Consider the following 10,469-nt stretch of genomic DNA (forward strand, 5'->3'; position numbering starts at 1 on the left):
GAAACAAACCCCACTGTGTACAAAAGTTTTAATTTTGACAAAGGGGTAAAGAGGCTGGGATGGCCCTTCTACAACCACCAGTGTCTGGAAAGAGTGCTCTGGGGATACTGCCCGCTCCACTGCTCCTGTCTTCGGACTCCACTCTGTGATGCGGCCCAACCCTCTTTGCAACCATGTGGCGATCCTCAGTGAGGATCTCCATCACTGTTCCCATAAAAGGGCTCAGGCATCCATCTTCACAAAGACCTTGGGGCGGGAAAAGATCTTGATGGCCTCTTCTACCTCCACCAGCTTCCGGTCCAGCTCAGCACGGTGGCCTTGAGCCCTCAGTGAGTCTGCACCAGCAGGCAGCAACACCAGCTCACGCAGCAGCTGGCGCTGGCCTACAGGGCACCCAGGAACAGTGAGTGCTGGGCAGAGGTGCATGGTCCCCAGTGGGCTCCCCATCCAGCTCCCCTTGCCCGTGTACTCACTCTGGAGTAGATTGTTCAGTGTTTCTAGCCGCTGGTTCTCAGGCATGCGAGTGTGGCCAGGGGGCATGGCAGGGTCCGGCTGGCTATGCTGGCGGGCCTCTGCCTCCTGCCGCCACAGATCCTTGCGCTCCAACAAGCTGCAGATGCACAGGGTCAGGATTGATGATCCCAGGCAAGATGTTGGCTCCCACCCTCCACAAGTACCCCTCACCCTGGGTGTTGGGCAGTGGAACTTACTAATGGGGCACATGGCCCTTCTGTGTGGCATTGTAGTGTTCCTGGGCTTGCCTTTGCTGCTCCAGCACCTGTGCCAGGACCTGCAGTGAGCGGGAATGCCGCCGGGGGGCCCTCTTGGCAGTGCGGGCATTGTGGCTAATGAAGTCCACACCCAGGCCTGGTCCCTGCAGGACATGGCAAGCATGATGGGGCAGACAGCACTGTATTGTGGCCTGAAACCCCCAGGCTCCTTGCCCCACCTCCCAGGCCCCACACATCCTCTCACCTTAGCATTGGGACCTGATGGGGTTAGCTGGGGACTGGGAACACGGGGTGGTGGGAGCCCAGGGCCGCAGCGGGAATGCGCCCGTAGGAAGTGGGCAGGCTCTGTCCCAGAGACAGGGCTGGGCTCCTGGAGGGCAAGGCATAGCAGAGGTATTAGTTAGGTGGAGGTCAGGGTCTCAAGCCATAAGACCAAGTCTCTGTCCTTCCTGCCTCTCAAGATCTTTCTCTATGCCCAGCCCTATGGGCCTCCTCCCTCTTGAAGGAGCACTTCTCCTCATCAGCATTTCAACATGTGTCTTTCACATCTTTAAGAAAACAACAGGGGCCAGCCCCGTGGCCAAGGGGTTAAGTTCACGCACTCCACTTTGGTGGCCCAGGGTTTTGCTGGTTCAGATCCTGGGTGTGGACATGGCATCACTTGTTAGGCCATGCTGAGGCAGCATCCCACATGCCACAACTAGAAGGATCCACAACTAAAATATACAACTATGTACTGGGGGGACTTGGGGAGAAAAAGCAGAAAAAAAGAAAACAACAAACTACCCCTTTTTCTACCTCCATTCCTGGCTCCAGCTGCCGTTCTCTTTTTCTCTCCTTCCTAGCCAAGTTTCCTGACTCTGTCCCCACCAAGGTCACTGATGGCTGGCCTCCAAGCCCTCAAATCCAGGGTCACTTCCTTGGTCTCATCATCCTCAGCCTGATCCTCAGTAACACGTGGATTTCACTCCTGAGATCCAGACCTGACTCTCCATCTGCTTCCTGGACACACTCCTACCCCCTGGGAGTCCCACAAATGCTTCAGCTTCAACACAACAACATACCACCTTATTGTTTTTTCTCTCAATCCTGCTCCTTTTTATGAGACCACTGGGTAAAGAAATGGTGCCACTATCTATCCAAGACAGAATCCCACCACCATTTCCCTGTCCCTGCCCTTCCCACTGCCCTGAAAAATAAAGGTTGAAAAATGGATTATATGGTCCTTTATGATGTGGTCCAGCTGACTTCTTAGCCCAACCTGGTGCTCTTCTCCCCTCACAGTGAATTGTACACAGTATCCCCACTGCCCACACTCCCTCTGGACTTAGGACTTCTATCTGTGAGATTCCAAATCTATAGAATGTTCTCTTCCATTCTCTCCTTGCCTAATTCATACTTGACCCTCACCCAGCCATCACCACTTCTGAGAAAGCCCTCAGCACCACCCTACAACAGAACCAGCTATCTCTTAGTCCCCTGTTACCTAAGTCCCCCATGATTCTCCTCTCTCCCCATAACTCAGATCAGGGTATAATTGTCTGTTGGCTAACAAGATAGACAATACTTCTGAATCGCTGAGGCAGGTACCTGCAGCTGGGCCTTGACACGAGACTCCACTTTGTCATATTTGGGAGAGCGCCACAGAGCCTTCAGGGGCCTGGGCTGGCCCTGCTCCCGGCTGCGCTCCTGCTCACGGAAGCGCTTCTGGATCTCTCTGATCCTCCTCAGGTTCTCCTTCTCATGGTCTTTAGGGTCCTTTCCTGCAGAAAAGATGTTGCCAGGATCTGCCCTAATACAGCCCATGCAATCCATCTCACACCAGTTCACACACAGGCCCATACCCTGCCTCCTACAGAAAGATCTCTCTGACCTCTCCATCTAAGTTAGACCCTATTCACATACTCCACCTCATCACCTTGTTCCCTTCCTGATATAGTAATCTTCTTTTATCCTTGATTGTTTTCTACATTTTTATTGTGAAGTGTACCATTAATCATTTGGTATATCATATTCATCTCTTCACTTGTTTATTGTCTCCCACATTGACTCCATGGTGGCCCATGCTTGTCTTCAACCTTGTCTAGCACCTCTAGGGCCTGGCACATAGTAGGCACTCAGCACACAACGCTTCACTGTTGTTTGAATCCATGAAGCTGATCTAGGGTTTCCCGGGACTATCTCATTCAGTCCTCTCCTGTGAGGAGGTAATGCACTTTCCCCTTCTTTTATAGTTGGAGAAACTAAGACTCAGAGAGGCAAAGCCTGAGGCCAGGTCCAGAAAGGAGGAGCAGCCGCTTTTGATCTTAGCTTTTGACCTCAGACCCACCTCTCTGGCCGTTCTGCCCGCAACTTACTCTTGGGAGAGGCCCCTGGGCCTAGAGAGATATCCCCGAGTTGCAGCAACACGCCCCCCACGCCATGCCGGCCACTCTCCAGGATCTCTCGGGCTCCGGGACCGATGCGGGGGCCGCGGGGAGGGGTGGCGTCCTGGTCCAGGTCCAATGTCAACAGGTTCAGCTTCGGCGCGTTTCCCTCAAGGCGCCCTTGAGCTGAGGGGCCGGACGGGGCGGAGTGCGGGGCTCAGTGGTGAAGCGGGGCGGGAACCTCGCTCAGGCCTCGCCGGGGCGGCGGCACCTCCCCACTCACCCGAGGCCGATCGCCGGTAGTAGTCAGGACAGAGCGTAGGGTCTGGGGGGATGGGTCCCGAGATGCGGGACGGGCCCTCGCACATGCCGCCGTCGTCGCCCTGCAACAGTAGACCGAGGCCTGCAGGGCTGAGTTATCTCCGGCCCCGGAACCCTGTCCTCAGCCCGGTACCCCGTTCCTGCCTCCAGACCCTGATCCCGACTGTGCCCTCCATTCCCTCCCGGCCCCCGCCCCGCCTCCCGACCCCGGCCTGCACTCACTGCTTCACCTCCTAGCTCACTTCCCTGCCGGGTTCGCGGCCCCTCCCCTGCAACACCTGCGCAGGGGGTTCACCCGAGCCGTTTTGCCACCCGGGGCTGCAACCCGCCGGGTTTGCTGTTGCCAGGCAACAATAGTTTCCGTCCCTGAGGTCAGGGGGCCAATGCCTCTGGCGCAAAGCCCTCTGGGGCTTGTAGTTCCTGCTGAGAGTGGGGGCAAAGCAGCCGCTAGTAGCCGTTCCCACCCCAGCCCTCGCCTCCCAGCTTGTCTCCACGACCAGCGCAGGGTCTACCAGTCCGGCCCCTCGGGGTCCGTCCATCCCCACCAAGCAACTGTTGAGGATGCTCTGACCGCGTGCAGCCATGGCCTCAGCAGGGGCCGAGAAGCGGCCAGGCACACAGGAGGAGACGGCCGTGGGGCCAGCACAGCTTGCGGAGGCGCTGGGTGGCTGCGCTCGGAGCTCTGAGGTGACCATCAGGCTGTCTAGCCTTCAAACACTTGGCCGCAGTGCTCTACGAGGCAGAACTCTGTGCGATGACCCCCTAACTGCCAGGGCAGGCTCCATAGGCGGGGAGGGGCATAGGCTGGTGCCCTTCACCCGCATTTGGTGTCTGATGTCAGGTGTCTAATGACGGATCCCTGTTGCCTGGCCATGATAATTAGTTACCTATGTGTCACCTCTAGTGTCCAGTGATGGGAGAACAGTGCCTGGTGCCAGCCCATGGGGCCTGCCAGACCCAGAGTGCAGACAAGTGTCCAGCAGGATCAGTCTCAGAGCCATTGCTCCAGCAAGAACGACTCAAGCTGGAGGAAGAGAGGCTCAAGCCAGAGGTGGAGGCACTAGAGGAGAGAGGCCCCAGGGCTATGGGCTCTACTGTGAGGCCCAGTCATGGTCCGAAGAGGAAGCTGGTCAAGTGAGGGGGCTTTCAGAGGGAAGGAGCTGCAGAGCTGGGGGTGGGGGGGATGGACTTACACCCCAGTAGGATTCCTAAATCCATCCTGTACTCCTGTAGGGTGCATCCTTATTCCCTGCCACCACCATCACTCCTCACCCCTTCTGTCCCTCAAGAGCCCTGGTGTAGGGAATATCCAGAGAGTGAGTCTCAAGGCCTTGAAGGGAACTGAGCTCACATGAGTTCTCAGCCCCTGACCAGCCTGGGGCCTCACTGACCAGAAAAGGGACAAGAATCTGGGCCCAGGGTGGTGGGCAGGCAGGGATATTCCCTAGGTTCAGGACAAAGGAGCCAAGGCTGAAGGCTGGGTCCTCAGGCCTCCTGTCCCCCAGCCTCCCAGGACCTAGTCACCAAGCCCATCCTAGGGCTGAAGCTGAGCTGCTACAGGGGCTGCCGCTGCAGAGGGAGGAACCAGAGAGTAGCCAGAGTGAGCCATCACCGTCTGCCAAACAGCACAAAAAAGCCAAGAAGCGCAAGAGTCTGGGGGCCCCAGTGCTCCCAGCTATGGCCAGCACAGTGTCTGCACCCTCAGAGACCATGGGGCTGGAGAGTGAGTGGCAGTGCCTGGGCCTTCCCGTTTCCCCCTGCCTGCTGGACCCTTGACAGGGCACAGCATGGCACTCTAGCCCCTGCCCTGCCCCGGGTCCTTTCAGGAAAGGCCCAGCGCCTGAGGCCCCTGTACCAGTACATCAACTATTGCAACCCGGAGTTGAACCAGGCAGGGGAGGGGGACAGGGAGGCAGAGGCCGAGGTGGACCCTGAGTTGGAGCTGACCCTGGTTCCTGAGGAGGCAGGTGTGGAGCAACTGCAGGCCTTGCTGCACGTGGCAGGTGAGCTGGGCTCAGGCCTCACTTTGCCCTGCCCCAATACATTCGTGTTCCCCACCCATGCTCTAGTTCCCCTGGGAAAGGAGGCTGGAGAGAAGCCTAGGGGTTTGCTCAGCTTGGGGGTCAGCGGCTGCCTCAAGGCTGAGGTGGATAAGTCAACTCAAGTGGACATTGACAAGATGCTAAGTGTCTGCATGGCTTCACTTGTACCCCCACTCTCTCCTCAGTACAAGTGACTGTCCCGCCCCACTCGTGGCTCCCCTCCACCCAAGCCTGAATCACAGCAGCAGCCTATGGGCCTAGGCCCTCAGGTGGAAGGGGGAATTTGGCCTTTGCCCCAACTTGGGACCTTGGACTTGCTGAAAATAAATGTTTTCCTTTTCTCAGACTGTGATTCCCCAAATAAGCTGCCTGAAGAGGAAGAGGCTGGGAAGAAGGGTGGAGGACTCCCCAGTGCAGGGTTTGAAGCCTGACTGGTCATCTGGATTGCCCAGGAATTTGACAAAAATATAGATTTCTGGGCACTATCTCACACTTAACGGAATCAGAATTTACAGGCGTGGGGCCTTGTTCTATGTATTTAAAGGCTCCTCAGATGAACCTGAAGGTCTGATAGGAGAACAGTGGGGATGGAGAGGGAGGTGATAAGGAGGAACTTGGGGCAGAGAAAGGAAAGGGACTGTCAGGTCATGGGAAACAGGTACTTGGTCTTGCTCCATCTCCCAGGGAAGGGGCCTGCATTTGGTCTGACCTCGAGGGGGCCAACACTTGGGATTCCTACTCTAGGGTGGCACAGTTGACTTATCAGTGCCAAGAGTGGCAGCTTTGAAATGCTTTCCACTTATTGCTAGACCACAACTGAACCAGACTTTGCCCCCAGAGTGGCCCCTGGTGAGAGAGGCATTGGTCCCTTTTTCCCGGCAGGCAGGGGATGATGAATGACTGCTGCTTCTTGCCCTCAGGGGTCTCCGGGAGGAGGCAGCCAGTGTTATTTTGGAAACCCTCATATCCTGCTGCCTCCTGATCTTCCTACATGTCCCTGAGACACCTTCAACACAGGGAATTCCAAATTAAATGAATAATTTCTCCCCCCTCCAACCTGCTTTCCCTCCTGTATCTCATCTACACAAATGTTCAAGCCAAAATCCTGAGTGTCACCCTAGACCTCAGACCTTATCCTGCTCATTGACTCCTACAAGCTAATCAGGTATCAAGGCTGGTAAATCTACCCTCTCAGACTGAGACCCTCTTGGACCCCATGGTCAGCACCCTTGCCTGGGACACTGTCATCTCTGGGCAAGAGCTCACTAGTCTCCCTGCCTGTGGTCCCTTGCCCCAGCAATCCTGCTACATACCCCTGAATCCCTGATGGTGTTGCTTCCCCTCTAGCACCCTGCTCCTCTTGCCCCAGCTGCCTGTAATTCCCTGACCAGCCACACCTTTTCTTACCTTCACTCTGCACGTGGGGCTTCTCCTGTCTGAAATGCCTTTATTCTCTCATCCCTCCACCCAGCTAGTGCACACGTACCCTCGAAGACTCCAGGCATCTTGCTTCCTGCTGAGTTAGGCAGCACCCAGTATTGCCCTGCATTGTAGCATCTACATATACTATCACTGTGGGTTATAATTGTCTCCAGGACTAGACTGTGAACTCCCAAGGGCACACATCACCACATTACATCACCAAGCAGAGGGCCCCCATAAAGGCATCAAGATCAGGAGACCAAGGTGGGGAGCTGAGGAAGCTGCAGAGGGACAGGTCAGGATCTGAAAGGCTGAGGCCATCCAAAGTCCAGAACCATGTGTGGGAACCCTGGAATAATGGCCTGGTAAGGTCATCAGAAGGGATGGGGTGGGCAGGCCCAGATGGAAGATGTAGGAAGAAAATGGGGACCGTCCTAGGCTGCTGCCTCCTTTAGGGGTCACTTAGATGCTCACCAGCTCCATGGCAAAGCCACAGGGCAAGCCATGGGATGAGGATATTTCTTCTTTCCGCCTACATTTTTCCCTGGGGAGTGATTTTACCACCCCAGGAGATACTGTCTATAGGGATGAACATGGATTCTCTGGGATTTTTCAGAGGTAGAGGGCTCTTCAGATAAATGAGCTTGACCTCCTCACTATGGCTGAGGAAGCAGAGGCCTGGAGAGAAGTGGCCTTGCATGAGACCACACCCTGGGCCCCAGGGAGGCCCTGCCCTTTCCAGAGCTCTGCAGATCTGTGGACCTGGGAGCTCTCTGGCTAAGGCCTGACCCAAGAAGGCCAAGCAGATGCTTTCTCTGTATGGTCTCCAGGGATAGAGGTGTGGGCCAGGTCAGCACTGATAAGGAAGCACTGTTCTTATCTTTCAACAGGTGATACAGAAAATAGTAACCATATTAGAAAGAACCAGTCTACATTTCCTGAGGCCGATTACCTGACAGGCTTGTCTAAGGAGGGTGGGAGATAGGAGTCACAGAAAGGTACAAGTCACCACTACTGCTCCTAGAAGCTCACTCTCAGGGGGAAATGCTGAGACAGCATGATATAGGGAGACAGGTGCCATGGAAGAGCTAAGGACCAAGGCCATGGGACCACAGGTGATGGGGGTGACTGACACTTTGCCTAGGGGAGAAGTGGTGAAGAGGTAGCCCTCCAGCTGACTCCTGGAGAGAGTTGGGTGGCCTTCCAGGCAGAGGCTATGGCAGGGATGAAGCCTTGCTAGTGTGAAAGATGTTGGCCTCATGCAGGAGGGCCACATAGGGTGGCTGAAGCAGAGGCATGGCCATCAGGAGACCAGGTTGGGTGAGTCTGGGAGTGATCAGAGGGGTGAAGGCAAGGAGGGATCTTGGCCTGACATTTTGGAAGAGGTCGTTTGGGCAGCAGTGTGAAGGGCAGAACGAGGGAGACTGGGGACAGGCAGGAGACTGCTGCCATTGTCTGGGTGAGTATGAGGCCTAGATTTGGTTGGGGGTTGGAAAATAAGCAACAGGTATTTTGGAGTTCTTTTCTAGTTGCTCTATCAGAGAGGTAAAGCTAACTGCATTTTCACTGGTTTGGAAAAACTTATATTTATTTTTGACCCAAGGAAGATCCTGAGATTTGGGAAATAGGCCATGGGAGGTGATGCTGCCTACCTCCAGGAGGGGGCACTGCAGGACAAGCCTGGAACCAGTTGGGCTCAGTCGCCCCTGGGGACAAGCACCCTGCTGGCTTCCTTAGCCACAGGCATCTGGGCCACTTCAAGATACATCTCCTCTCCCGGACCAACCCAAGACACATACAAAGGCAAAGATGTCTGAGAGACGGCCATGGGTCTGGCTCTGGGGAGTGCCAACAGAGGACCTGGGGTCCTCAATAAGCCCACTGCAGTCTGCCCCAGGACTTCTAGGAATCCATCTTTGTAAACAAGAGGTTTGCTGCAGAGTCCTGAAAAACCTAAGAAGTTCCACTGTGGGTCTGCAAGATGGCCCTTTCTTAAGGAACATCTGAGTCAAACACAATGGATGCATGTGCCTTCTTGGTCAATTCCCAAATTTAGGAGGGATTTAAACATCCTAGTACAGGGCCGGCCCCACAGCAGGGTGGTTAAGTTGGCGCACTTCACTTTGGTGGCCCAGGGTTTTGCCAGTTCAGATCCTGGGTGTGGACATGGCACCGCTCATCAGGTCATGCTGAGGTGGCATCCCACATGCCACAACTAGAATACACAACTATGTACTGGGGGACTCTGGGGAGAAGAAGGAAAAAAGAATTAAAAAAATTTACAAACTCCCCCCACAAATGTCCTAGTAACACACACAGGGACTGATCTGGAGCTGAGCTGATTGTCCCCAGGAGGAAGGGGGCAGCTTCTCCTTCAACTCTACCAGTGTCTGGTCTGGTGGAGCTCTCTCTCTACAGTCTGCCTCCTAGGTCAGATCAGGCTGAGATTCCTGTTGCAGAGAAGGCAGTAAATTGGATGGGGACCAGAGCAGAGAGGTGAAATGCCTGGGCACTCAGAGGCTGAGAAGCCATAAGTGCTGGGGAAAAAGTAGTTCAAGGTCAGGCTCTGTAGTCAGATAACCCTGACCAGGCTCCTGGCACCATCACTTATAACTCACAAAAGGCAGGTAACTTTGTTTCTCTCTGCCTCAGTTTTCTGATGTGAAGAATGACAATATTAATAGTAGTACCTCATATTGTACTTTGGATATTAAATGAATAATACACATGAAGTATCTACCCCAGGGGGCCCAGCATGCAATAAGCATACTCCAACACCAGCCATTGTTATTTTGTCTCACAAGGACAAGGTCTGAAACCAGAACAATACAGGAAAACAGGCCTGGTGACTTCGATAAAGGGTGCCAAGAGGAAGAGGGAGCCCTCTCTGGGCCTTTCTCTTTCTGGCAAGGAGCCCAAGAGAGGGCAGAGAAAGGGAAGTGTAGAGAAGGGAAAGAGTTTGGTTAATCCTTGCAGGCTGGCAGAAGAAACAAAGGGGGTGGATGTGTCCTTTCCCACCACTCGACTCCACCTGAGGGACATGGTTAAAAGGCTATCCCTGTGTAGAACACAAGAAAAGCACAGCTGGTGTGGTTGGTTGGACCAGGAAGTGTTCGGCTATATGCACCCCAAGGGGCAGCGTGTGAGGCCTTCCTCCTCAAGTTCATGCCATCCAGCCTTCCTGGGACCACTCCTCACCTCCCCTCTCCCAGGGGTCCCCTGGAGCCAACTCCATCGTTTCAGGAACGGAATCAGCTCAAGGAGGCCCCAAACTCTCCCACTATCTCACTGAAATGGCAGGCCCAACAGGCCCCCATCAGGAAGTCTTGAGTCCTTGACTTCCCTGAGGAAGGATTTTTCTTTGGAGGGCTCCTGGAATTTGGCCATGAGGGAATAAGCTGGGAGACAAGTGTGGGCAGTGGCAGGAGCCTATATGGTCTACTAGACTGTGATGGAGCCAGAGCAGGTCAAAGCTGCTGTGGAGTCAAGAGGAAAGAGAAAAATATAAACAATCTATAACAATAAACAAGTCTTCTATTATTAAAGAAACCCAACCTATCAACCAACCAACCAACAACCACATGTCA

At 54.6% G+C, this 10,469-nt stretch overlaps 2 protein-coding genes across 8 annotated transcripts; one reads left to right on the plus strand and one right to left on the minus strand.

Moving 5' to 3' along the window:
• Positions 1-11: 11 nt before the first annotated feature.
• ENKD1 (enkurin domain containing 1) lies at positions 12-3,838 on the minus strand. Of its 6 annotated transcripts, none has more exons than XM_005608334.4 (8): positions 3,649-3,838; positions 3,381-3,480; positions 3,089-3,283; positions 2,322-2,494; positions 976-1,101; positions 711-874; positions 474-610; positions 12-246 (listed from the first exon to the last, which is right to left on the minus strand). In XM_005608334.4, exons 2-8 carry the CDS (start codon positions 3,463-3,465, stop codon positions 29-31), a joined length of 1,098 nt encoding a protein of 365 aa, XP_005608391.1. In that variant the 5' UTR covers positions 3,466-3,480; positions 3,649-3,838; the 3' UTR covers positions 12-28. The 6 variants fall into 6 exon arrangements, with proteins under 6 accessions (XP_005608391.1, XP_070119144.1, XP_005608390.1 ...); XM_070263043.1 differs by having other exon boundaries at positions 12-383; positions 3,649-3,785; XM_005608333.4 differs by having other exon boundaries at positions 3,641-3,777.
• On the plus strand, positions 3,821-5,806 carry C3H16orf86 (chromosome 3 C16orf86 homolog). 2 transcript variants are annotated; one of them, XM_005608337.4, is made up of 5 exons: positions 3,821-4,105; positions 4,323-4,552; positions 4,924-5,141; positions 5,245-5,421; positions 5,646-5,806. In XM_005608337.4, exons 1-5 carry the CDS (start codon positions 4,001-4,003, stop codon positions 5,693-5,695), a joined length of 780 nt encoding a protein of 259 aa, XP_005608394.1. In that variant the 5' UTR covers positions 3,821-4,000; the 3' UTR covers positions 5,696-5,806. The 2 variants fall into 2 exon arrangements, with proteins under 2 accessions (XP_005608394.1, XP_005608393.1); XM_005608336.4 differs by having other exon boundaries at positions 3,832-4,105; positions 5,245-5,806.
• Positions 5,807-10,469: the final 4,663 nt, after the last annotated feature.

This window comes from Equus caballus, chromosome 3 (assembly GCF_041296265.1).
Source record: "Equus caballus isolate H_3958 breed thoroughbred chromosome 3, TB-T2T, whole genome shotgun sequence".
NCBI classification, from domain to species: domain Eukaryota; kingdom Metazoa; phylum Chordata; class Mammalia; order Perissodactyla; family Equidae; genus Equus; species Equus caballus.